Source organism: Podarcis raffonei, chromosome 2 (assembly GCF_027172205.1).
Source record: "Podarcis raffonei isolate rPodRaf1 chromosome 2, rPodRaf1.pri, whole genome shotgun sequence".
In the NCBI taxonomy this organism is placed as follows: Eukaryota; Metazoa; Chordata; class Lepidosauria; order Squamata; family Lacertidae; genus Podarcis; species Podarcis raffonei.
Window position 1 is genome coordinate 121,614,998 of NC_070603.1, and position 27,184 is coordinate 121,642,181.

The following is a 27,184-nucleotide window of genomic DNA, read 5'->3' on the forward strand; positions in this document are numbered from 1 at the left end:
TCTAGGACCGGCGAGGGCAGAGCCGAGCTTTGTTCCAGTTTAGCCTGGAAAATTGGAGACTGAGAGGAGATTGGATAGCCACCTCCAAATATCTCAAGGGCTGTCACGTGGAAGAAGGAGCGTGCTTGTTTTCTCCTGCTTCGGAGGGTAGCACTCGAACCCATGGCTTCAAGCTACAAGAAAAGAGATTCCGATTCAAAATCAGGAAAAAAGCTTTCTGAGCAGTTGAAAACGGATTCCCGAGAGAGGGGGTGGACTCTCCTTCCTTGGAGGTTTTTAAGCAGAGATTGGATGGCCGTCCATCATGGATGCTTTAGCTGAGATTCCTGCATTGCAGGGGGCTGGACTAGATGGCTCTTGGGGTCCCAACTCTATTCTTTGACCTCAGGAATTCCCAGATTAACAGCCCAAAATGGGACGTTTCTCCCCACGATGGGTGTCGTGGAGGAACCCTGGCCAGCTGCCTAGGACCATTTGACCAGGGTGGGTGGGGGGACAGGGACCCCCCCAGCTGCTCCTCACCTGCCTGCCTTTTATACACTCCCTTTACTAGCTGGGGAGGTTTCCCCCTGCAAAAGCCCACTGCCCAGACTTGCACTGTCCTTTTCTCCCTTCCACCCACGACCCCCGCCCCGTCCCTCCCCCATTCTGCACCCTCCAAACGCTGCTCCTCTGAAATATACTCGGAGTCGCAAAGTGATTTCATGCTCTTTATTCAGCTCATAGTGGTGAGGAGGAATGAATGAAAGTCCCCTCAAAGTATCTGCTTTATATACATTATTTACACAATGGGCTGCACATGATTGGCTAATTCCGGAATTCTACTGTAAGCCAATCAGGTTGTGGATTCACTTCTATCTGGAGCATGATTGGGTAGTTCCTGCCAACCAATCATACTGCTGCATTGTTCTAGGACCAATCAGACTGCTGCATTCTGAATCCTATTGTTCTAGGACCAATCAGACTGCTGCCTTTTGGATCCTATTGTTCTAGGACCAATCAGACTGCTGCCTTTTGGATCCTATTCAACTCAGTACATAACATCCTCCAAATGCTGCCCACCCTCTTTAGGAGCCTCTCTAGTAAGCGGGGCACTCTCTTGCCTTAACCCTTCATCCACACCCCACCCTCTTCTCCAGGGGTCAGCAAACTTTTTCAGCAGGGGGCCGGTCCACTGTTCCTCAGACCTTGTGGGGGGCCGGACTGTATTTTGAAAAAAAAAAAAAATTCCTATGCTCCACAAATAACCCAGAGATGCATTTTAAATAAAAGCACACATTCTACTCATATAAAAACACACTGATTCCTGGACTGTCCCCGGGCTGTATTTAGAAGGCGATTGGGCCGGATCCGGCCCCCGGGCCTTAGTTTTCCTATCCATGCTCTTCTCCTCCATCATCCAAAACTCAAGAGAAGGCGGTTCCCCTCTTCTCCTCTTGCCAAGCAAGAGAATTTCAGGGGCAATTCTTCAGCAGGAGCTGTCTGCAAAACAGAGGCTTTTGCACTTCCCTTGCTGTTTGTCAAGGCTAGATCTACTCAGAGTAGACCTATTGCAATGAATCTGTCTGCAAAACAGAGGCTTCTGCGCCTCCCTTGCTGCTTGTCAAGGCTAGATCAACTCCGAGTAGACCCATTTCAGTGAATCAAGTTTGCACCCACGCTTACTCGCAAGTAAGCCCCGTTTAATTAAAGGGTTTAGGAGCGCGCGCGCACTAAGTTCCTTCTGTCTTGGGAGACAATGCAAGAGTGCGCTCCCCTTCGAATATTTTTTTTTTTGGACTGCAACTCCCATCAGCCCCTAGGCACCACGTGCTGGCTGGGAGCTGATGGGAGTTGTAGTCCAACTCCCTCCCCAAACAATCACGGAAGGGGATCAAACTGTTGTAAAGCCGACGGCGCTCTGTGGACTCCTGGCAACACTAAATCCGCGCAGGCTGCTGGAGGGCGCGTGTGTTTGCATCTCCAGCAACAGCTGCAGCAACGCAGCTGCCCCTCCAGGTTATAAAGGGTTAAAGCACTTTGCTTTTATTCCTAGAAAGGGCACTTACTGGGTGTGGGGTGTGTGTGTGAGGAGGTGTCACTTCCTCCTACATTTGGAGAAAACCTGGGAGGAGTCTGGAGCCTGGAGGAGGAGGAGGATGATGGTCCTTTCCCACTGGTAAGAATGGGGTGGGCGGCTGGGCGAGGAATCCCTCCAGACTGGCAAGTTGGGTGGGTGGGTGCCAACTCCCTGGGACCCTGGGTGCCCGAGCACCCACAATAAAATTCCCCATGAAGGGGCCGGGCAGGCTGCAGAGCACCCACGGCCCCGGGCACCCACGATCGCGGGGCCAAGCTGGCCCTCCTGGAAGTGTTTTGTGAGTGCAATGGATCAGGGGGCAGGCTGCCTGCTTTGCACGCACACGAGGTCCCCCAGATTGGATCTGGCTTGCAAAAAGCGCCCTTCCCCACGGGGGCAGGAGACTGGGGCTGGGAAAGCGCTTCCCAGGACCGGACGCGTCTCCGCTTGTAGTTTGCTGTTTTGTTGTTGTTGTTTAGTCGTTTAGTCGTGTCCGACTCTTTGTGACCCCCTGGACCAGAGCACGCCAGGCACTCCTGTCTTCCACTACCTCCCGCAGTTTGGTCAAACTCATGTTTGTAGCTTCGAGAACACCGTCCAACCATCTCATCCTCTGTCGTCCCCTTCTCCTTGTGCCCTCCATCTTTCCCAACATCAGGGTCTTTTCCAGGGAGTCTTCTCTTCTCATGAGGTGGCCAAAGTATTGGAGCCTCAGCTTCAGGATCTGTCCTTCCAGTGAGCACTCAGGGCTGATTTCCTTCAGAATGGAGAGGTTTGATCTTCTTGCAATCCATGGGACTCTCAAGAGAGGGCAAAATCTCAGCGGCAGAGCAAAAAAAAAAAAAAAAAAAAAAAAAAAAAAAAAGGCCTCCATGCAAAGGGATCAGGATTCAGTCTTTGTCTCATTTAAACCCGAAAGAACTTGGGCGACAGACTTCGGAGGGGCAAGGACGCTCCGGATCCGCAAAGCAAGGTCGTAGGTAGCTTTCACAAAGAGCGCAAGGACTGGCAACAGCTCTCCAGGATCTCACTGTTCTTGTTTGTGAACTTGGGGAGAATGCAGCAAGTTTAACAAAAAAACGAATGAGAAATACGCCCCCCCCCCGAAAATCAAAAATTTAAAATGTAAAGTGTCACAGCCAGGAAGGACAAAAGTACAGCACAGCTCCAAAAGGATAATAAAGTTTTATGCATACAAAGGTTCTATTTACAAATAATAAAGTTTCATAAAAAAATAAAAGTATTCTCCACCTGTGAGTTCGAAAGATTGGGTACTGTCTTAAACGAGCCAGGCATTTTGCATATACTGTTGGCACTGAGTGACAATGTGTCTTTATATTTGTATAAGATATAAAATCATACCATATATGGGGAAAAAACCATGTCATTTGAGCTCTGACTTTTAGATACTTTTAGTTTATCATATATCTTGATTTGAAGAAGGGCAATTTGGCAAAAGCTTGAATACCAGCAATCCAAATTGTTAATATTAAAGGGCTTCCAGAATTTTTGAATCTTTGTTTTTTCTTTTGCCTTGTTATGTTGGCACTTTTTTTGTTTGTTTGTTTGTTAATAAATCCCTTTTTCAAAAAGCAAGTGAAGAAAGCTTCATATCAATAAAAAATACAGTACAGTTAATAAAAAGAACCCTTTCCAGGACTCAGCCAGTGTTTAGCTGCTGAGTCATACAGGATTTTTCACCTAGATTTATTTATTTATTTTGTTAAATCCATTGGAGAGGTGATGAATGTTTCTTGGCAAGATGTTTTGACCGAAGCCTGCTTCTGATTCCCAATGTGTTGTTTTCTTTTATCTGCAGGAAGAAAGCCTTGTGGGACTGCAAGGAACATGTGATGTGTCCCAAGAACGACTCTTTGTGAAGTTTGAAGGAAGGGCTTCTGTGCCCAGTCCTGCAATGGACATGCGTGGCCCAGTGGGGCAGAGATCAGGCAAAGGTTGTGATGCCATCCAGGCTGGGAGTCCCAGGGAATTCTGGGAGAGAACAGTGCAGAAGATCCCGGGTAGGAAGGACACACTCGCCTCAGACTCTCAGTGCCAGCGGTTCAGGCGCTTCCGTTACCAGGAGGCCAAAGGACCCCGAGAAGTTTGCAGCCGACTCCACCACCTTTGCCGTCAGTGGCTGAAGCCAGAGAGACACACCAAGACTCAAATCCTGGACCTGGTGATCCTGGAGCAGTTCCTGGCTGTCCTCCCCCCGGAGATGGAGAGCTGGGTGAGGGAATGTGGAGTGGAGACCAGTTCCCAGGCGGTGGCCCTGGCCGAAGGTTTCCTCTTGAGCCAGGCAGAGGACAGGAAGCAGGAAGGGCTGCAGGTGAGAGAGACAGTTTTCATCCTGGTCGTTTTTCAAGAAGCACAGAAAGTGTTCAAAAGACATTGCATTTTGTGGAAGGGAAAGCCAAACCTTCACATTGTGATTAGGGTAAAATTGTGCTCAAGACTCTTTTTATATATCAATATATCATCCAAAACTGGTTTGAAGGTTATGATACTGGTTTCATAATTTTTGACCTTACGATACAATAATCTTTATTGTCTTTGTCCAATACAGAACAATGAAATTGAAAAAATCTACACCAGACATTCAGAAACCAACAAGCTTGCTATCCTAGCTATCCCCTAAAAACTCTTGATACCCCATAATTAAATACAATATACTCCCATAGAGTCTCCTTACACTGTGTTTAAAACCAAAATCGCATTTGGGTAGAAACTGTTTCTCAGGCAGCTAGTCCTATTCTTTATAACCCTGTACCTTCTTCCAGAAGGCAGAAGCTGAAAGAGATAATTTCCGGGGTGTGCACTATCCTGCGCTATCTCTGCATCTTTCTTATGACACCTGGCAATCTCATCCCAAATCATGGGGTGTGGTTGTGCGCAAAAATCACAATTTGGGGGAAACCGTGAAGCCAGACAATGCCTCTACCTAGCTCCATCCTTATTTTAGATGTGCTTTATCAGTATATAGTGATGTTTTGCTGGTGATATATCGCAGTGTCACCCAGCCCTAGTGGTTAGAGTGTTGGGACTAGAACCTGGGGGAACCAGGGTTCAAATCTCCTCTTGGCCATGATGATCACTTGGTGACCTGGGGCCTGTCACTGCCTCTCAGCCTAACCTACCTCAAAGGGGGGTTGTGGGAATTAAATGGGGGTGGAGGGGAGCCATGCACGCCATCTTGAGCTCCTTGGAGAAAGAGATGCAATAAATACGTAGGAACAACAATAACAGCAACAAAAATATTTACAACAATAATATGGTACTGCTTTAAAATAGTACCATAATTTCTAGCAATGCAAAAAGATACATGGCCAGACATCATTCTGTTATTCTATGTGCCAACAATACTGGAGTTAGCAAAACATCTGCTGTGTGTCTGGTAAGGTAAAGGGACCCCTGACCATTAGGTCCAGTCGTGACCGACTCTGGGGTGGCGGCGCTCATCTCACTTTATTGGCCAAGGGAGCCGGCATACAGCTTCCGGGTCATGTGGCCAGCATGACTAAGCCGCTTCTGGCGAACCAGAGCAGCTTGCACGTTGATGTGCTTTTGAACTGCTAGGTTAGCAGGAGCTGGGACCGAGCAACGGGAGCTCACTCCGTCGCAGGGATTCAAACTGCCGACCTTCTGATCGGCAAGTCCTAGGCTCTGTGGTTTAACCCACAGCGCCACCCGTGTCCCAGTGTGTCTGGTAGCAAACCATATATTGTTGCTCTTACAGCTTGAAATCCTGTGAAAGGCCCCTTCTCTCTGTGAAAAAGCTCCTCGTTGGCTGGGTTTATGGTTCTGTTGCAGGGGTGAGAAACTTTTGGCCCTCTAGATGCTGCTGAATCACATCTCCCATCAGCCCCAGCGAGGGTGGCTAATGGCCAGGGAAGATGAGGTTCATTCAGCAATGTCCTGCAACTGCTCTTAACCCATCTCCCTCTTCTTTGTCTGGGATCTGGGCTCCTGTCTCAGGCTCAAGGGACCATCGCAGAGGTGGGCAATGAATCCCCTGAATCAAGGGAGAATCTGCCGGTAACCTTCCAGACGGCGCTATCTGGGGAAATTTTGCCGGATAATCAAACTCTGGACACGTCACTGGGTAAGGAAAGATTTTGAAAATCTGTTGCTGTACTTTGCCTTTTCTCATTATGTGCCATACATGCCCCATAGAGAGGGATAACTCAGTTGTATAATAATAATATTAATAATAATAATAATAATAATAATAATAATTAATAATAATAATAATTTATTATTTATACCCCGCCCATCTCGCTGGGCTTCCCCAGCCACTCTTCCAATTTTTTTAAAAAAATACTGTAATACATCAAAGATTAAAAGCTTCCCTATTATTATTATTATTATTATTATTACTTAAATTTGAGTATCGCCCTAGATTTCTGGGTGGTAGCGCATGAGTAAGATCTCAAGAGTCGTCGGTTTGAGCCCCACATTGGGCAAAAAATTCCTGAATTGCAGGGGGTTGGCCTTCTAACCTTACAGTTGTATGTTAAGCATTCTTTACTTTTAGGTTATGATTCCCAATTCTGCAGGGGAAGGGCCTTCTGTTAAACAAATCCTCTTTATCACACCCCTTTTATCATTTTGGTTGCCCTTTTCTGAACCACCATCAGGAAATGTTTCATTATACACCTTTAGGCACCAGGCAGAAACGTTTCTTTTCAACTGGGCCTTTGGTTGATCTGATTTACATCCTATGACCTTTTAAAATGTTTTTTTGGGGGGGTTGTTGTTTTATTTTTATTAGGTATTTTGTGGATTTATATCTTGATTTTGTTCTGTGAACTGCATTGAGACCCCTGGGTATAGGGCAGTATATAAATTCAATATTATTATTATTATTATTATTATTATTATTATTATTATTTTATTATTAATGATGTTGCCCTCAACTGAAAAAGAGGTTTTCCACACTGACTTTAAATGCTGGGTTTTCATTTCAACACCCTCCCCCCTTACCACTCTTGTTTTCCCCAACAGGAAATGGAATAATATCGCGGAAGCTCCCTACGACATCAGCTTTTCACAGCGGAGCAGAAATAGATCCTGAGCAACCGACTGAGGTAGGAAAAGGAGATCATTGGCAACTACGTGGTGGGGCTTAGAGCAAGCAATCTGTTCCTCTTCCCAGGGAACTCTGGAAATTGTAGGCCTGTGAAGAAAAGTGGGAGTCTCTTAACAACTCTAAGTAGTCTTCTTCTTCTTCTTCTTCTTGTTGTTGTTTAGTCATTTAGTCGTGTCCGACTCTTCGTGACCCCATAGACCAGAGCACGCCAGGCACTCCTGTCTTCCACTGCCTCCCGCAGTTTGGTCAAACTCATGCTGGTCGCTTCGAGAACACTGTCCCACCATCTCGTCCTCTGTCGTCCCCTTCTCCTTGTGCCCTCCATCTTTCCCAACATCAGGGTCTTTTCCAGGGAGTCTTCTCTTCTCATGAGGTGGCCAAAGTATTGGAGCCTCAGCTTCAGGATCTGTCCTTCCAGTGAGCACTCAGGGCTGATTTCCTTAAGAATGGATAGGTTTGATCTTCTTGCAGTCCATGGGACTCTCAAGAGTCTCCTCCAACACCATAATTCAAAAGCATCCATTCTTCGGCGATCAGCCTTCTTTATGGTTCAGCTCTCACTTCCATACATCACTACTGGGAATAAGCAGTTTTAGCAGACCACAATCCTAGGAATGCTTTGGGGGAAGCTGTGGTGCGGATGAGGCCTGACTGTCTGTGGCCTTCCAGGGTTTACAGTCTCCCCCAACCCCGCCTGGAGATTCTGGGGATTGAACCCAGAAGCTTCCGCACGCCACACAGAAACTCTACCACTGAACTATGGAGGAGGATTTACACGTCCCTTAGTTCTCTGTTAATTTGAAATGTTTTCTTCCTCTTCCTCCTCTAGGTTCTAGTGTCCTTTGAGGAGGTGGCTGTGTATTTCACCAACGAAGAGTGGGCTTTGCTGGATTCGAGCCAGAAGGCCCTGCATAGGGAAGTCATGTTGGAGAATTCCCGGAGCGTGGCCTCACTCGGTAAGGACCCTTCTTTCATTTTACGATCCTGAATAGAGCCTGGCTGGTGGATCCAGCCAACTCCGAGGGCCTTCTGGTGGTTCCCTCATTGCGAGATGTGAAGCTACAGGGTACCAGGCAGAGGGCCTTCTTGGCAGTGGCACCTGCACTGTGGAACGCCCTCCCATCATTTGTGAAAGAGATGAAGAACTACATAACTTTTAGAAGACATCTGAAGGCAGCCCTGTATCAGTGTGCTGGGCCTGGGGGTAACCCGTGAAACACGGTCCAGGACCAATCCAGAATCCGAAGGTTCCACTAGGAGTCAGTCTGACAGGGCCAAGGCAGGAAACCAGGCAAGGACAGGTACAGGATCTCAGGCAGGATCTGGCATACAGCAATGTTGCTCCCACATCCTGGGGCGGGGTCCAACAGCCTTTTATCTTTGTTGGGGTAATGGCCGGTCCTGATCCCCCAGTGACTCGCCTCCCTGTTTCGCCCGAAGGCGAGCACTCCTCTTGCAAGTACATAGGTCTCTCCTTCTCTCAGATGTTAGTCTCTGCAGCTCAGGAGACATCGGTGGGTTACTAGACACAGGGGCTGCCTCAGTCTCCCCTGACCCAACCGGTAGTGGAGAAGCTGTAAGCCCAGCTGAAGGCAACAAGGTAATCCCTGCATCTGGAGCCAGGGCAGGCTCAGGCCCCTGACTCGGCCCAGTTCGTGTTTGTTGCAGGGGAACCTGTGCAGACTGGAACTCTTCAGGGTCAGGCCCCAGACTTGGTTCAGATGATGCCTGAGGCAACGGATCTGGTGCAGACTGAGACTCCTCTGGTCCTGAGTCTGAGTCTGAGTCCCAGGCCATCACTATCAGGAAGTTTTTAATGTTTGATGTTTTGCTGTGTTTTTATATATGCTGTAATCTGCCCAGAGTGTCTGGGGAAACCCAGTCTGATGGGCAGCATAGAAATTATTATTATTATTATTAGTTGTCTACTTCAGCATCCTGCTCTCACAGGTGCCAAACACATGCCCCTAAATAGGAAGCCCACAACAACTCTCTCCCTACTTGTGATTCCCAACAACCGGTATTCAAAAATATTTATCGCCTCTGGAGGTAGAACATAGCCATTGTGGTTAGTAATCATCATGGCTAGTTGCTGTTGATAGCCCATGAATTTGTACAATCCCCTTTTGAAGCCATCCACTTCTGTGGACACTGGTGGCTCCTGGGGAAGTGAGATCCATAGTTTGACTATGTGCTCTGTGAAGAAGTCATTTGAGTTATCGGTCCTCAATTGTCCAACATTGGACTCCCCTGGGAGGTTGTGGACTCTCCTGCCTTGGAGGTTTTTAAGCAGAGGGTGGATGGCCATCTGCCATGGATGCTTTAGCTGAGATCCCTGCATTGCAGGGGGCTAGACTAGATGACTCTGGAGGTCCTTTCCAACTCTACAATTCCATGAACGATTATCAGAGCTCCAAGCCTTCCCTTAAAAATAAAGTACAGTGAGGAAAAAAAGTATTTGATCCCTTGCTAAATTTGCCCGTTTGCCCTCTGACGAAGAAATGACCAGGCCATAATTTTAATGGTAGGCTTATTGTAGCTGTGAGAGCCAGAATAACAACAGGACCATTACAATTATGGACTGGTCATTTCTTCGTCAGAGGGCAAACGGGCAAATTTAGCAGGGGATCAAATACTTTCCCTTCTCACTGTAAGATTCCAGTCCTCGTGCTTCTAAATCGCTTGTAGGGAACCTTTGACCCTCTGGATGTAGCTGAAGTACAATTCCCATCAGGCCTAGCAAGCATGACCAAAGGCCAGGAGTAATGGGAATTGTAGTTCAGCAACATCTGGAGGACTACAGGTTCCCCATCTCTGGTTTAGAGTATTAGATTAGCTTTAATTCAGCAGGGTGGGTGTGTGTGTCTGTGTGAAGCAGAGCCACACATGTATTACTTCTCCACAACAATGCACTTGATGCCATCCATAATCAAAAGCTTATTTTCTTTCTGGTGCTGTTAATGGATTTCTCTATTCCAGTTGAAGGGTGGGACAATAAGGATGACGACAAACTCTGTTCAGCACCACAGGAGAGAAACAAACTTCAAGACATGGATGAGAACTTCGGACATCAAGAAGGACCAAATAAGCAGGAAGAAAACCAAACCAGGAAGTGGGGGAATAAATCTTTGCCTGGGCAGAACTTTCATGAAATTCCAGTTCAGCAGCAGAGACGAAAAGGAAAGAAAAAGAATGTCTGCTCGCTATGTGGGAAAGTCTTCAGCCGCAAATCACACTTCAACGTCCACATGAGGATCCACACAGGCCAGAAGCAGCATAAGTGTTTGGACTGCGGAAAGACCTTCCGGCAGAGAGCGCACCTCACTTCCCACCAAAGAATTCACACGGGAGAGAGGCCTTATAAATGCTTGCAGTGCGGGAAGAGCTTCAGGGAGCGTGCACACTTCACCGTACATCAGAGAATCCACACAGGGGAAAAACCCTTCCAGTGTTCGGAGTGCGGAAAGAAGTTCAGTAGGAGCACAAACCTCGCTTCCCACCTGAGAAAACACACGGGGGAGAAACCGTATAAATGCCCAGAGTGCGGAAAGAGCTTCAGGCAGCTTGCGTACCTCACTTCACACCAGAGAATCCACACCGGAGAAAAACCATATCAGTGTTCGGTGTGCGGAAAGAGCTTCAACAGGAACACAAACCTTACCGCCCATCTGAGAAAACACACGGGAGAGAAACCCTATAAGTGTGCCGTATGCAGTAGGAGCTTTTGTGATAAATCAGGCTTCAATATACACCAGCTGATTCATTCAAAGGATAAGCCGCATAAATGTTTGGTGTGTGGCCGAAGCTTTATTCGGCGTTCGCAGCTTACTTCCCACGAAGGAATCCATACGGGGGAGAAGCCGTATAAATGCTTGGTGTGTGGAAAGAGCTTCCACCGGAGCTCCAACCTTACTTCCCATCAGAGAATCCACGCAGGAGAGAAACCGTATAACTGCTCGGAATGTAGCAAGAGCTTTTACGACAGATCACGCCTCCTTATTCACCAAAGGACTCACACGGGCGAAAAACCGTATAAATGCCCGGAGTGTGGAAAGAACTTCAAGTGGCATGCAAACCTTGCTTCTCATCAAAGGACACACGGAGGAGAAAAGCCCTATAACTGTGTGGAGTGTAGCAAGAGCTTTTATGACCACTCCCACCTTCTTACACACCAAAGAATCCACACGGGAGAGAAACCTTATCAGTGCTCGGTGTGTGGAAAGAGCTTCAGCCAGAGCTCGAGCCTTACTTCCCACCTGAGAGTCCACACAGAAGAGAAACCCTATCAGTGCACAGAGTGCGGAAAGAACTACACTCAAAGAAGAAACCTGATCAGACACCAGAAAATCCACTCGGGAGAAAAAACATACCAATGCCTGGAATGCGGAAAGAGCTTTTATGATAAGTGCATGCTTAAGAGACACCAAAGAACTCACAGAGGGGGCAGTGAACCCATCATGTCTTGGAGTGTCGAAATGGCTTCCGATGGAGAACCGATTTTACTTCCCCTTGGTGGATTCACACCAGAAAAGCAGTATGTGATTTGAGACTGAGTAACCAATCGAACCTTAGGAGCACTAGAGAATTCATATTGGACAGAGGCTTCCCCCCCCCTTCCCTGATAAATACTTGGGGTATTCTGTCACTGTTAGCTATATCGATGCACAATTATTGTTAAACTTTAATGCAGCTCTTATTATTATTATTCATTTCTAAGCCGCTTTATAGTTTCAAGAAAAAAAATCAAAGTGGTTTACGACACATTAAAATATCAAATTATAAAAAACCCAGAATAAAACATTACTGAAGATATTTATACAGTGGTACCTCGGGTTAAGAACTTAATTCGTTCTGGAGGTCCGTTCTTAACCTGACACTGTTCTTAACCTGAGGTACCACTTTAGCTGCTGCTGCGCAATTTCTGTTCTCATCCTGAAGCAAAGTTCTTAACCTAAGGTACTATTTCTGGGTTAGCGGAGTCTGTAACCTGAAGCGTCTGTAACCCAAGGTACCACTGTACATTCAAAGCAACATAATTAACAGGAATCTTAAAAAAATTAAAAATAGACCATTACAAAGGAGGTCAACTACAGAATGCACATTGAACACAGTAAAGTCTGAGAGCAGGGTCCATATTTTGTGACTTTGCAGTTGTAACCTCTCAAGAGCATGCAGGGTGCTTATCCCTCGCATCCATGGCCCAATAGCAGGAGGTTGCAGGGAAGGAGGACCAGGGGGGAAAAGTTGTGGGCTGTGAAAGAAAATTCCCTTTGGAGCTTCATCAGGGAGGCTCAAACCAGATTCCCATTTAGTCAGACTTTTATTCAGCAGTGCATTACTAGGCAGAGCCCAAAGAATCTGTGAGAACAAATCCATTAGCATTGCAACCCCCAATACAGGAAAAACACACGTGAAAAACACTGTTCCATATTCTCCGCAACAACCTTCTGCCACCCCACTATCTCTCATCCAACCATAGTCCTTGAAAACACAGTTACTCTCAACCCAACCCCCCCCCGTACATGTGGACTCCTCCTTGCACCTTATCTGAGTCAGCTTTCAACTCCAGCAGTCAACTGGAGTGGCTCTTAACAGCTTTGTGGTCAGGCCACGCCATTACGTGGCTCCGCTGGCCTCGCGGATAATTGGCTTTGCAGAATTTCTACCTCGGTATTCCCTCCCCAACTCTATTGCCCTTTCCTACCACCCTCACATTGGGACGTGAGTGGCGCTGTGGTCTAAACCATAGAGCCTAGGGCTTGCCGATTAAAAGGTAGGTGGTTTGAATCCCTGCGATGGGGTGAGCTCCCGTTGCTCGGTCCTGCTCCTGCCAACCTAGCAGTTCAAAAGCACGTCAAAGTGCAAGTAGATAAATAGGTACCGCTCCAGCGGGAAGGTAAACGGCGTTTCTGTGCGCTGCTCAGGTTCGCCAGAAGTGGGTTAGTCATGCTGGCCACATGACCTGGAAAACTGTCTGTGGACAAACGTCGGCTCCCTCGGCCTATAGAGTGAGATGAGCACCGCAACCCAAGAGTCGTTTGCGACTGGACCTAATGGTCAGGGGTACCTTTACCTTCACCTTCACCTTACCACCCTCACAGCTGCCACATCCTCACAGCGTGAGGTGAAGCTCAGCACTACCATGTGACCCATTTCCCAGTTCCACAAGGAGGGTGTGGGACACAGTTATGCCAGAAAATAAGAAAATTTAATAGGTTTATGCTCGGGGTAGGGGGGCCGCCAACAGAGGAGTCCATATTGTGTTGGCAGAGAAAAAGCAGTCCATCCTCCTATTTCAGCTTTTCTGCATTAATTGTTCTATGTAGAGTCTTCATGCTGCGCATAGCAAGGGAATGAAACGTCATGCTTTGCAGGGGTGAGAATTTAGCATAGGGAGAGGAGGTTCTGTGAATGGGCAAAAGTTTCCTGTAATGCCAGCAGTGCAATCCGAGCATCTCTAGTCAGAATTCCCCTTCAGTTTAGTGGGGCCTCCTCCCAAGTAAGTGGCTATTGGATTGCAGCCCAAAAGGGTTGGGGGGGGCATTGCTTTAGGCAAAGCAACTCACTGCAACTATCAAACGTGAAAGTGAAAAGAGACTGAAGGATCATCAGGTGTTCCGGTGTCTGCGAATGACCCTTCTGCATGAACCTGGCCTTCCATTTCTTGAGGATCTTCTGATGGGCCTGCCACTGCTTGCAATAGAATTGTCAAATCGTCCAGTTGGAAGGGACCTTGAGGATCATGTAGTCCAAATTTCTGCAACGCAGGAATATGCAGCTGATGAGCTTGTTAGGTGCTGAAGTCCAGCAGGTCTTTGAAACACAAATAACCTATGTTTATCGGCCCTTGATATTCCTAATAAGTGGATTTATTCAGCAGTTGTTTCCATCAGGGTAAAGGTGAGATGAGACTACATGGCTCTCCTGAGAGTCTAATGATGGGTGCCTGAACATGTTGTTTCCCTTTTCCCTCCCAGTCCACTTTTGTGTTGTGTCTCTTTGATTGTGAGCTGAGGGCAGGATCTGTCTTCTCCTTGATATTTGTGAGTCAATCTTGGGAGCTTACTTGTGGAGCAGGATTAAAATGCCAATAATGATGTAAGCATGCATATATGTATATATATAGATAAACCTCTCTTTTTAACTTTTTCAAAAAAATTTTTGAGGGGACACAATAAAGTTTTGAAAATCTTTCTGTTGCCCTACTGTGTCTAACATGTTGAGCGTTCTTTTTAGGTTGCATTGCCCATTACTGCTGGGGAAAGACATTTCGTGAGAGAAATCCTATCACCCGTAAGTTCAGATGGGAGACAGTGGTCCTTTCCCCACACATGCAGAAGTATAAATAGCAAGGGGGATGGTGGATAAGTGCCAGTCTCCATTTCCTGGGCAAGGTTCTGGAGCGAGTGGTTGCGGAGAAGATCCAGGCGCTTTTGGAAGAAACTGATTTTCTGGATCCATTTCAATTGGTGTTTAGGCCCAGCTTTGACACAGAAACTGCTTTGGTTGCTCTATATGATGACCTCTGTCAAGAGAAAGACAAGGGAAATATGTCCCCGTTGATTCTTCTTGACCTCTCAGCGGCTTTTGATACCATCGACCATGGTATCCTTCTGGAGTGACTTTCTGAACTAGGGGTGGGTGGCAGCACTCATGAGGTGGTCTCCTGGCCTGTAATAATTCAACAGTTCGGATTCCATATTTCGGTTCAATGGGCATTTAGCTTTCAGCATCCTACTGGCTCCATGGGGCATTAGTAGAAATAGCAGCAGTAGAAATATCATCCTGGCTATGCCTGCAAGAATCATACACTTGTGACAGCAGTCACATTAGAAGCCCTGCTGGACCTTTGCAGTAGCTTCAGAAGCAAAGGTAGAAAAAGGAAACCTCCCACAGAAATGAACCCTGCCTCCCCAAATCTCTCAGGTCAGCCTGCAGGGGGACAGTCAGTTAGGTTACCCTAAAAACTGTTTGTGAATCCCCCCCCCCCAACCAGGCCTCAAAACCTCAAGCACTTTTCAAACTGCACTTTTCATTTTCTCTAAGGCTGAAAAAGCTTTTATCTAAGCATCTTTCTATGCAACAAAGGTAGCTGAATTAAAACAATGCCTTCGCTCTCTGGCTAGCTGACCTTGGCAAAAGCACATTTAGCTTGTTGCAAACTCTCTTCCGGGAACAGAGCCAGGGAACAAGAGAAACATTTCTATGTAAACCTATGAAGGGGGAGAGGAAAAAAGGGGAAAAAACCCCTGCCTGTAAAATGTTTTCGGCGGCCTGTCTTTTGTGAATTCAATTACACAGGTGCCTCTGCCCCCCCCCCCGGGAATGGCAGAATAAAGCTCTTTCTCTGGATTTAACCCCCTTGGTGTCGTTTGACTCTTTTGTCTCTCCCCAGGCGAAACGCTTTCCTACCCATGGTTAAAGGGCCTAGAAAGGCTACAAGCCTTCCGATATTTGTGACCCAGTTCTTGCAGGCTAGTGACAAGAAGTTACCTCATTCTGCCTGTGATTCTGATGTTTATGTTATTTGTGGACTCAGAGGCCATTGTTGGGGAAATCCCTGGACTACATAAATTAGCAAAATTATGATTTTGATAATTATAGGGTTAAGAAGGTCCACCTCCTCTGCAACTCCCTGGAATCGCTGTGTGACTCAATGGGCAGCTGCAGAGCCAGAGCAAAACATGTTTTTGAGAACTCAAAGATGGGGCTGTCAATCTGGGCCCTGCTAAACTTTATGGGATGATTTATTTGTAGCTTTACCAGCCCCCCGGAGTCCACACGCTTCCTCTGTGCGTTGCTCTGCTCCGAAGGGCTTCTCACAGCTTCAGCAGAGTGTAAACACAGCGTAGAAACAGGAACAGTTGCCGTGTGTGCGTAATAAATCAGGCTTAACGCACGGTGTCTTCCTTATCTTACAAACAGCTTTATTCTCGTAGCAAAACACAGTTCATAACTCTCCTGGTGACAAAGCACACATTCTTGCTCCTCTCTCGCAACGGAGCAAAACACACACTGAGAGACACAGTAAAACACTCCCCTCAGTATTCTAAACCACGCCTCAGAATGTGAGACGTCACTCAGAACTTCTTAACCCTGTAAGTTCTGATTCTCTCCACAAACTTGAGGAAACATTAACTATAGTAAAGTCCAGGAAATTATAAAATAGCTATGATGGATCAAGACGAGCAAGGCAGGACATGATAGAGGTTGATAAACTCCCGTACGGTGTAGATAATATGGATAGGAAAAAGTTTTTCTCCCCTGCAGGTGCTAGTGGAGTTAGGGTCAGATTCTTGAAGATGTGGAACCTTCTGAAGTGATTCACTGCTTACAAATGAAGTTTTCAGCTGTTGAGGTTCTATTGCTCTTTGAACCACAGTCAGCATTTTAAGACAATATATATTTACACCAGCTCTGGTCAGTGAAATGGACATTTTCAGTAACAAGTCCATCAGATGTTGCAGGAGTGAATTGGCCAGTGACGTTACCCTGGATGAATGCAGATGTATCATTGTGACATCAGTGTATGATGTCACAGACAGAATGAGCTTCAAACCCCAGCAAAGAGAGAGACAGTTAACAGTCAGACCCAGGCTTAACGCTTTGGGTATTCGTGGCAGATGATGAAAAGGTAAAACATGGGGGCTATGGTATCTTTTACCAAAGGTTACAGTTGTCTAGAGAGCGAAAATGCATTAGATGGATGAAACAATAATATAGGGGCACAGCAGAATATGAACTATATACCCGCTGAAGGTCTTGGCTTCAATTTGTGACATCTGCAAATCATCCTGAAGCCTTTGGGGCAGAGGCAGGACTGGGGGGAAACATGTTTGTAAGAACTCGCTGATAGGCTTGTCAGTCTGTGACTTGCTAGGCCTGAGGAAGAAACAATTTCAGAAAACTTCAAGGAACAGCAGAGAAGTCATGAGGGATGAAGGCAAAAAAGGTGAGACATGTCATGGTGTGGAGGAAATAGGCAATTTCCCCTCCTTCCTCTGGCTTAATAATACTTGAAGTTTGGACCATCCAGTGCTGCTGAATGTTAGAAGATTAAGGACAAATTAAATACCATAAGCTTACCCAGTGCAGGTCAGTGAAACGGACATCTTCAGTAAGAGGTCTATCAGAGAGAAACATGACTGCAGTGCCTCTCCACTTCACTTTCATCATTCATTACTAGTTCCTTTCACAATTTTATTTTTTATCTATGCTTCTTTGATTCCATGCATAACAAGGTCTGAACCAAGACTCAAATGGGTCAAGATAATAGTTTGTCCTCAGGTGGTCCCATCCATGTGATCTCCCAACTGTTGCCCTGCTTGACTTATTAAAGCTTGTCAAAAGGGTATGAGTGGGTGGATTCAGGAGTTTTCAATGCATCCTCATGGAAGAGGGTAGTCCTGGCTGTCTTGATATATGTGGTGGCTTTATCACTCCTGAAATTTTCCAACATGAGCTTATTGGTTTATGATTACTACTACTAAGTGATAGCTAGTACTGGATTTTTTTGAAGTGTAAATGAAGGAGATGATTATGGCAGAAAATTTGCGAGCATTGATTCTATGACCTAGGAGCATTTGCAATTCTCCTGTCACCAACCAGGGTGGAGTCCATCTTTACAACATCATATTTATGTGAAGCCAAGAATCTTCAAAGAAGCTAAGAATCAGACACTACCCACTACCACATTCACTTTTTGCAGTTAGATGTGTCTTTGTGTTCAGATCAGGCCTGAGTACAATAATGTAGCACTTGGGAAGGAAGATGCAGCCCAGAAGCCCAGCACTGGAGGCCAAAATGGAGAAGACCTGCACAGCTACCATGAACTTCCCCTTGGTGCTTAGGTAGGTGGGAACAAAAGACACCCAAACACTGCAGAAAACCAGCATGCTGAAGGTGATCAGCTTGGCTTCATTGAAGGACCCAGGAAGCTTTCTGGCTAGGAAAGCCACTGTGAAGCAGATGGCAGCCATGAAGCCCATGTAAGCAAGGACAGTGTAGAACATGGCAACAGATCCTTCATTGCATAGAAGGATGATCTCTCTAGCTTGGGAGTGCATGTCGGAGTCTGGGAAGGGTGGGGAGATTCCCAGCCAGATGGTGCAGATGACAATTTGGATACCGGAACAGGAAAGGACAATGGAGTTGGCCAGACTCTTCCCCAGCCATCTCCTCACCTTGTTCCCTGGCTTTGTGGCCAGGAAGGCCAGCACCACAGTGATGGTTTTTGCCAAAACAGAAGAGACGGCAACCGAGAAGATGATGCTGAAGGCTGTTTGTCGGAGAAGGCAGGTCACTTTCCTTGGCCGGCCGATGAACAGGAAGGAGGACAAAAAGGAAAGCAGGAGGGAGCTGAGGAGGATATAGGATAAGTCCCGATTGTTAGCTTTGACTATGGGAGTTTCCTTGTATTTAATGAAGATTCCTTTCACAATGCCAGTGGTCAAGGACAAGAAGAGGGCAAAGGACCCCAGGACAATCCCCAAGGGTTCTTCATAAGTGAGAAATGTTATAGTCTTGGGGACACATTTGTCTCTTGCTTGATTTGCATGCTGATCTTCTGGGCATCTGGTGCAATGCTTTGCATCTGAAGAGAAGAAGAATGACTTCAGAATTACTAACAAAATTCTTACATCCATACCTGTCTGTTTTCTGACAGAGGTTGCCATGGTGATGGAGTGTGCATTTGAGGTGTCAGGAAAATACAGTCTTTAGTGCTGGGAAGAAAAAGGTAGAGAACAAGGAGGTGCCCATTTTGGCTAGGCTAGCTGAAGATTGGTTGGGAGAGATTTCTTCCACTCAAGTAAACTGTACTGCTTTGGTAAGCAAGTCCCCCTTGATCATGTGCTAAGATCTGGACTCACCCCATGCAGACTGAAGGTGTAAATATGCAAATAAATCATTTTTCTTAAAGCTATAGCAGTCTCCCCTGAGTCTTCAATTTTCCAAAAGAGCACGAACCCTGGGTGATCCCTGGAACCCCCTGAAATCTTGCCTCTCCCTTTCTTCTGGAGTCACCCACCTTCCTGAACGGAGATGGTCCCTTCCGCACAAGGAGCACAATCATAGCAGCAAACGGCCTCCCCTTCTTTAGCCACTCTGGCATATCCAGGGCGACAGCTTTCGGTGCATCTTGAACGAGGCACGACCTAAAAACAAGGAAAAGGAGCACCCAAGGAGATCAGCATAAATTACAGACACCATCTGAAGGCCCTGGCTAAAAACATGCTCAAATAAAAATCATTTTTAGAATACTGAGACCAGGCTAGAAAGCTTTAAAATGGGAGTGAGACTCTTCCAAATTTGGTAGAACTGTGGAGATCATTTTCTTTCTGAGATAAAGTTTCATTTTTAATTGTTGAACGCAAATGTTGTTGAACACAAAGGATTACACAAACTATGGCCTTTTAAACTGCATTTGAGATTTATTTTTCTTTTTGTCACTGGGAAAAGGTTGCCATATTCTGGACAAAGTTGTTGAGCTTTATTTTTCCCCTTTGTAAATGTTTTGGGCTTTTCTTTGAATTTTCAATCATTTTTTAAAAAATCACCCTCCTTGCCATACGTTTGGGTTTTCCAGGACATTTTGCTGTTTCAGCAAAAAGCTGTGTCTGGGTGCCATTTCTGCAGCCCATTCCTAGATGTGTCCAAGACATGCCGGAGGAATGGCAGCCATACACTATGGTGTGTATTGTTGTGCTTTTATAAGCAGTCACCATTATTGGGCAGCTGATAAAGCCCACATGGCAGCTAGGGCCACACTGCCAATTTTGGCCCATTGATGTCCTTGTTCATCCACTCAGAGGGATAGATGAAAATGCAAGTGTAAGAGCAGCCTCTCCTCTCTTTGCCCTTCTTCATCTGATTTGCTATGCAAAACAGAAAGGGAAAAACAGAGAGGGAAAACAGCAGCTGTGTACACAACCAGGAGTGGGTCTCACTCTGCACAGGGCCCACTTAGGGTTAAACTGAAAATGGCCCCTATCAGCATATTATCAGAACTTAACAGATGTCACAGCAAGGGAACCAGAGCCAGTTGTGCCATAGTGGTCAGAGAGTTGGGAGAGAACCCAGGAGACTAAGGTTCAAATTCCCAGGTAGCCATGAAGCTCCATAGAGAAAAGGTGGGACATAAGTGCAACAAATAAACAGATAAATGAATGAATGCAATGACCTTGCTGAAGTTCCCAGGCCACACAATGCCTTCCGGTGTAATGGAGAATTTTATGTAGGAAGATGCCTGTCCCTCGATGCTGCCAACTTTCTTTCTGCTGTGAGATCTATTGGGAAATACGACCCAGTTCACGATATCAAAGTTGGCAGTCAGCTCCCCATTCTGATCAGAATACATCCCTCCTATGGATGAATTGGAAATCCAAATTTCTTTCAAGAAAGTATGAAGCTAGATTGGCAGAGAAAACACCAGCATTTAGAAAACATGATATCTGGGCAGTACCGGAAAAGGAGAAGGACAATTTGGAGGACTACCTTACAAAGGAATTCACAGACTTTTGGCAAAAAGACCTGGGGAAGGAAGAATTTAAGATAGTGAGTGCATTTAGGATTGGTAGAAGACAAAGAAAGAACAGAGCAAGGGACTGTCTGATTACTTTAAGAACAAAAGAAGAAAGAGACAAAATTTTGAATCTACAGTATCAAAGAATCTTGGAAATTGAAGATTCTTTTGTGGAGATTTTCAAGGACATACCCAAACTTATACTGGATGTTAGGGCCCACTACAGAGATCTTGTGGGCCTATTGAGAAGAAATAGAATTCTCTTTAGATGGGAATTCCCCCAAGGCCTATCTTTCAAATTCAAAGGAAGAAAAATAAGAATAAGGACAGTGAATGATAAAGACAAATTTTTGAACGACCACGAGGAGGACCTACAGAAGGAAGTGGAAGCTGGAGAGGAGCCAACTGCATCAGAAAAAGGAATTGGGGACATAGCAAACTTATCATTTGGACTTCCTGAACCAGGGAAAGATACACCACCGACAGAAGAACAACAACTTGGTGCAGTTGGTGGGAGGAGCAAGTAACTCACTATGGCTCTGCAACTTCTAAGTTGGAATTGTAATGGACTTAATTCCCCTCGAAAGAGAAAAAGTGTTTTTCACATATTAAGAAAAGAACAATTGGACTTGATCTGTCTACAGGAAACACATGTAATGAGGCTACACAGGAAAATACTTATTAATAAGAGATTGGGACAAGAATTTATTTCATCTGATAAGGTCAAAAAAAGAGGAGTTGTGATATATGCAAAGGAGAAACTTTCACCGAAACAAATCTTTAAGGATGAACAAGGAAGATATTTGGCTATTGAAATTCAACTTCAAGGAGAGAAATTTCTGATTGTAGGGGTGTATGCACCGAACGAGGGGAAATCTGAATTTTTTAAGAAGTTGCATGAAGTTCTTTTGGACTATATGGACTATAATATAATCTTAATGGGGGATATGAATGGAGTTGTTTCCACAAATATGGACAAAGACAGGTAATCACCAAAGATGGTAGATTACCAAAGACTTTTTTTGAATTGACTGACAATATGGACCTGATTGACATTTGGAGAACTAAGAACCCCCTAGGGAGAGAGGGAACTTTCTTCTCTGAAGCTAAAATGACTTGGACTAGAATTGACCAAATTTGGATTACTAGAGGAATGGCACCAAAGATAAAAAAGGTGGAAATCTGCCCTAAAACTTGCTCAGACCATAATGCAGTAAAGATGGAGATGAAGCAAATAACACCCGGCTCCTTTAGATGGAGGATGAATCACACTCTATTTAGAGATGAAGAAGTATACAAAAAGGCCCAAAAAACTTTGAGAGATTATTTTGAAATAAATATGACTACTAATGTTGAAAAAAGAGTAATCTGGGATGCCAGTAAAGCTGTGATGAGAGGGTTCCTGATTCAACAGAATGCAATAAAGAAGAGAAGCCGAAATGAGAAAAAGGATAAAATTCTGGAGAAAATAAAAGAAGGAGAGAAAAAACTGAGAGTAAAGCCAAAGTCACAGGAGATCTTGAAAGAAATAAAGTTATTTCAGGTACAATACATGGAATTGATGAATCAGGAAATAGAATGGAAAATTAAACAAATGAGACAGAAGACATTTGAATCAGCGAACAAATGTGGGAAACTACTAGCTTGGCAACTGAAAAAAAGACAAAAATTAAATACTATTACAAATCTAGAAGTAGAAGGAAAAGATATACATAACCCAATTGCGATTAGAAACTGCTTTCAGAAATATTTTAAACAATTATATGCACAAGGGCCACAGAACGAAATGGACATAGACCGATTTTTGAAGATAAATGGATTACAAAAAATTTCACAAGAAAGCAAACTTATGTTGAACTGTAAAATACCTGACCAGGAGATAGAAGGTGCCATTCAAAATATGCAAGTAGGCAAGTCTCCAGGACCGGATGGGTTGACTTCCAGCTATTATAGATCCTTGAAAGAGTGGCTATTACAACCATTGAAGGAAGTCTGCAATGAAATCTTGGAAGGGAAAAGGGCACCAGAATCATGGAAAGAGGCCTATATTACACTAATACCAAAAACAGAGACTGAAAAGACTCAACTTAGGAACTACTGTCCCATATCCTTATTAAATGTGGATTACAAAATCTTTGCTGACATTTTGGCTAAGAGACTGAAAAAAGTACTGATTGAGGAGATTCATAAGGACCAAGCGGGCTTTCTTCCGGGAAGACATCTTTCTGATAACTTGAGGAATATAATTGACATTTTGGAAAAGCTAGAAGTGAACATAAATACTAAAGCAGTTTTGATATTTGTGGACACGGAGAAAGCCTTTGACAATATTTCTTGGAGTTTTATGAAAAAGAACCTACAGGGTATGGGGGTAGGCCATGGTTTTGAGAATGGTATAGGTGCAATATATTCAGAACAAACGGCCAAATTAATTGTAAATAATGTGGTTACGGAACAATTCAAGATAGAAAAAGGGACACGACAGGGATGCCCAATTTCCCCTTTGCTCTTTATATCGGTCATGGAGGTTTTGCTGAATATGATTAGAAGGGACCAGATGGTTAAAGGTATACAGGTCGGAGCTAAACAGTTCAAATTGAGAGCATTTGCAGATGATCTAGTTTTGACACTACAGGAGCCAGAATCTAGTACCAAAAGAGTTTTAGAATTAATTCAAGAATTTGGTCAGGTTGCAGGGTTCAAATTGAACAAGTTAAAAACTAAGGTTCTTGAGAAAAATTTAACACCGATTGAAAGAGAGAAGTTTCAGAATGAAACAGGACTGACTGTGGTTAAGAAAGTGAAATACCTGGGGATTAATATGACAGCTAAAAATGGGAATTTGTTTAAAGATAACCAAGAAAAATGTTGGGCTGAAGTGAAAAAAGATTTAGAAATTTGGTCAAATTTGAAGCTTTCCTTGTTGGGTCGAATTGCAGCTGTAAAGATGAATGTATTGCCTAGAATGTTGTTTTTGTTTCAAACATTGCAAATTTTGGACAAAATGGACTGTTTCAAGAAGTGGCAGAAAGACATTTCTAAATTTGTCTGGCAGGGCAAGAAGCCTAGAATAAAATTTAAGATATTAACTGATATAAAGGAAAGAGGTGGATTTGCCCTGCCAGACTTCAAACTTTATTATGAGTCAGCAGCATTCTGCTGGTTGAAAGAATGGCTGCTTCTTGAGAATACAGATATTTTGGATCTTGAAGGTTTTAACAATGTATTTGGGTGGCATGCATATTTGTGGTACGACAAGGTTAAAGCACACAAAGCTTTCAAAAACCATATTGTCAGGAGAGCACTGTTTAATGTTTGGATTAGATATAAGGATCTATTGGAAAATAAAACTCCAAGGTGGTTATCACCAATGGAGGCTAAGGGTCAGAGAAAACTTAATATGGAGGCCAAATGGCCAAAATATTGGGAAATTTTGGAACAAGAAGGGGACAGACTGAAATTGCAGAGTTTTGAGAAATTGAAAGATAAAGTGCGAGATTGGCTTCATTATTATCAGATAATGGAGGTTTACAATTCGGATAAGAAAGTAGGTTTCCAGGTGGAAAAATCTAAATTGGAAACAGAATTGTTAGAATCCAAAACTAAGACTTTGTCAAAAATGTATAACTTGCTGCTGAAATGGAATACTCAGGATGAGACGGTTAAATTTGTAATGATTAAGTGGGCACAAGACGTTGGACACAATATTATGTTTGCTGACTGGGAACAGTTGTGGACCACCGGGATTAAATTTACGGCATGTAATGCCTTAAGAGAGAATATTATGAAAATGATATATAGGTGGTACATGACCCCAGTCAAGCTTGCAAAAATCTATCATTTGCCCGATAATAAATGTTGGAAATGTAAGGAAAATGAAGGTTCATTCTTTCACCTTTGGTGGATGTGCCCTAGGATTAAGGCTTTCTGGGAAATGATATATAATGAATTGAAAAAGGTATTTAAATATACCTCCTTGAAGAAACCAGAGGCCTTTCTCTTGGGCATGGCCGGCCAAGTGGTGCCAAAGAAGGACAGAACTTTCTTTATGTATGCTACAACAGCAGCAAGAATACTCATCGCAAAGTATTGGAAGATGCAATATCTACCCACTCTGGAAGAATGGCAGATGAAACTGATAGACTGTATGGGATTGGCAGAAATGACTAGCAGAATCCGTGACCAGGGAGAAGAGTCGGCAGAAGAAGATTGGAAAAAATTTAAGGACTACTTACAGAAATATTGTAAAATTAAGGAATGTTGAATGATGTTGGATTGAAATTGAGTGGTTTCTAGCTGTAATGATATAAAGGAATATGGAAGAAAAAAAGGATAGAAAATAAGGTGATATTATAAGCTGTAATGCTTTAAGTTAAGGATTTGCTGAACAAATAATTTGAAAGGGAATACAAGAAGGGGAGGTATGAGGAGGTCAGAGAAATATGTTATTGAAAAGTTTGTATCATGAACTATATGTCTTTTTTAATCTTTTTGTTTGTTTTTTGTTCGTATAAAAAATTGAAAATCTTAATAAATATCTTTTAAAAAAATAAATAGAAAACATGATATCTGGATTGTGTGAGAAAACAGCAGGCTTGTGTGCAAACTCCATAAGAGATTATGGAGTAAATTATGTTTAAACAAAATAACTGCAGGATATTTCTGGGTATATGATTGAGCAAAGCTTATATCCAATGACGTTGGATATTTTGTGTGGCATAGTCTTGTTTTTCTTGGATAATTGAGTAAGGTTCCAGACATCTTACCAGTTTTGAGAGAATGGTCCTAAATCAAGGACATTGAGGCCTCGTGTCAGCTAAAGATAACAACCTTTTGGTCATTACGACTGGTCCTTTATCAGGTTATAAATTCACAGGAAATATGACTCAAATAAACACAAATAGAGTACACATCCTAGCAAGCATTTGGCAACAAGCCTTTTAATTGGCTTTAACCGATCCTATTGTGTTTTCAACATTCTGTGTTTTAAATAAGGGTTTTCTTTAGTGATTTTTTTTATTTTAACGTTTTTGTAAAGTGCTTTGAGGGTTTCTTCAAGAGTCAAGCAATATATAAATGTTATGAACTAAATATAGTAATTAATTAATTAAGCTTAACAATTTTTCATAACTTATTTTGTGCTTTGAAAGATTTCCCCCTAACTTTCCCAAATTATGTATTTTTTAAGAATTATCTATTTCAAAGTATATTAGAACCACAAAAATAGATGAACAATTAAAAAAAAAACTTATTAACATGTCCTACTAAAGATAAGGCATAGGAAACCGAAACATATTTAACAATAACAATGAGGTAAACTACAAAGAATATACAATCTGAAACGCATTCCAGAGAGCATTTGCAAAAAAGGGGAGAGGACAGACCTGCCATGGCTGCAACCTTTGAAGTTCCAATCTGTTTCCTCCACTCGCCGTTAACCTCCATTTGGATCTGGATGAATATGCGACATTCAAGGCTTGGGTCACAAACTGGACGCCATAGTAAGTGCTGTAGCGGTCTTGAGACCAGATTGCCCCCATCTCCTCCATGGGCAAAGTTTCCAGTGGTTCCTTTTCTGTGCATCTTGTCCAACCCTCCACGGACAGTACTTTGTTTGAACATGAACAATGGAATGCTTTCTTCCAAAACTGTGAACATACAGATGCAGTTGCATCTGAAAGTCGAGTATAGTAGCCCTGCTCTGTCCGTTTTTTGGTATTCATTACAAAGGACAAAGAACCTTGGGCAGGCTGGAAGTAATCTGTGCCACCAAACAACATCTCATCAATGTCCAGAAGATCTGTTGTGATCCAGACTATCCCCTGAGATTTCCTCACTTCATGAAGTCTTTGTAACATCACGATTGGATAAATTCTATGCTCAGAGTCCCCATAATAAACAAACACTTTGACTTGTCTCAAATCAGATGGTTTACAATGTAAGGATGACATTTGTCCCAGGGTCAAAATATGAATTTTTTCCAAGAAAGCAACACAAATCCCACTGCGGATCAGCAGAAGGGTGAAGACACTCAGGAACCTTTCTCCATTGTCATTGTCTGGAACAAAGAGACCGATCCACGTCCACCCGAAATGTAGCAACAACTTGACAATCCCCATGTGCTGGGTTTCTTCTTTGGGGACCATCCAGTAGAGAAAAGGGAACTGGGTTTTGTCATTCAGATCATGAGAAGCCGAGCCATAACTGATCTAGTAAGAAAAGGAGTGGTGTCATTTTTTCAGGAATACACAAGAAAGGCCTCATTGCATGATCAGGCGAAAGGGCCATCTACTCACAGTAGCTAACCAGATGCTTCTGCATGTATGCCATGCCTTTGATGGAGTAATCATGTTCAGAAGAGGACCTGGAGTTTACAGAGAAGGAAGTGGCTCCAATGGACAGTGGGGCAGAGCAGGGCATCTGGGCCTTGTAGGGTCATGGCACCCCAACCTCTTCCTAGAGTCACAATGGGGCACTACACAGAATGAGAGGCAGAAGCTAAGCAGCTGCA

General features: G+C 44.1%; 3 protein-coding genes across 3 annotated transcripts in view; 1 reads left to right on the forward strand and 2 right to left on the reverse strand.

Moving 5' to 3' along the window:
• The window catches only part of LOC128408834 (uncharacterized), a 28,407-nt gene extending 16,020 nt beyond the window's left edge, over positions 1 to 12,387 (forward strand). The window contains exons 9-13 of the mRNA XM_053378856.1: positions 3,837 to 4,391; positions 6,038 to 6,164; positions 7,067 to 7,149; positions 7,981 to 8,107; positions 10,131 to 12,387. Of these exons, the coding sequence (XP_053234831.1) occupies positions 3,837 to 4,391; positions 6,038 to 6,164; positions 7,067 to 7,149; positions 7,981 to 8,107; positions 10,131 to 11,698 (2,460 nt within the window). The 3' untranslated portion in view covers positions 11,699 to 12,387. The remainder of the gene's footprint in view (positions 1 to 3,836; positions 4,392 to 6,037; positions 6,165 to 7,066; positions 7,150 to 7,980; positions 8,108 to 10,130) is intronic.
• Positions 12,388 to 17,027: 4,640 nt separating this feature from the next.
• On the reverse strand, positions 17,028 to 19,779 carry LOC128408835 (vomeronasal type-2 receptor 26-like). Its single transcript, XM_053378857.1, has 4 exons — positions 19,723 to 19,779; positions 19,180 to 19,306; positions 17,978 to 18,744; positions 17,028 to 17,033 (listed from the first exon to the last, which is right to left on the reverse strand). The coding sequence occupies exons 1-4, from the start codon at positions 19,777 to 19,779 to the stop codon at positions 17,028 to 17,030; spliced, it is 957 nt and encodes a 318-aa protein (XP_053234832.1).
• LOC128409447 (vomeronasal type-2 receptor 26-like) lies at positions 19,302 to 26,927 on the reverse strand. The gene is made up of 2 exons (XM_053379957.1): positions 26,058 to 26,927; positions 19,302 to 20,559 (listed from the first exon to the last, which is right to left on the reverse strand). Exons 1-2 carry the CDS (start codon positions 26,817 to 26,819, stop codon positions 20,236 to 20,238), a joined length of 1,086 nt encoding a protein of 361 aa, XP_053235932.1. The 5' UTR covers positions 26,820 to 26,927; the 3' UTR covers positions 19,302 to 20,235.
• Positions 26,928 to 27,184: the final 257 nt, after the last annotated feature.

What these genes read in the sequence shown, in the direction of transcription:
- LOC128408835 (XM_053378857.1), bottom strand. Translation starts at nt 19,779, where the DNA reads ATGGCACCCAGACACAGCTTTTTGCTGAAACAGCAAAATGTCCTGGAA. An exon ending in ATGTCCTGGAAAACCCAAAC is followed by an intron (nt 19,307 to 19,722) that starts GTATGGCAAGGA and finishes CCTTGTTTTTAG; the next exon opens with GTCGTGCCTCGTTCAAGATG. An exon ending in GACCATCTCCGTTCAGGAAG is followed by an intron (nt 18,745 to 19,179) that starts GTGGGTGACTCC and finishes TCTTCTCTTCAG; the next exon opens with ATGCAAAGCATTGCACCAGA.
- LOC128409447 (XM_053379957.1), bottom strand. Translation starts at nt 26,819, where the DNA reads ATGGTCCCCAAAGAAGAAACCCAGCACATGGGGATTGTCAAGTTGTTG. An exon ending in AAAGGTTGCAGCCATGGCAG is followed by an intron (nt 20,560 to 26,057) that starts GTCTGTCCTCTC and finishes CTGCCAATCTAG; the next exon opens with CTTCATACTTTCTTGAAAGA.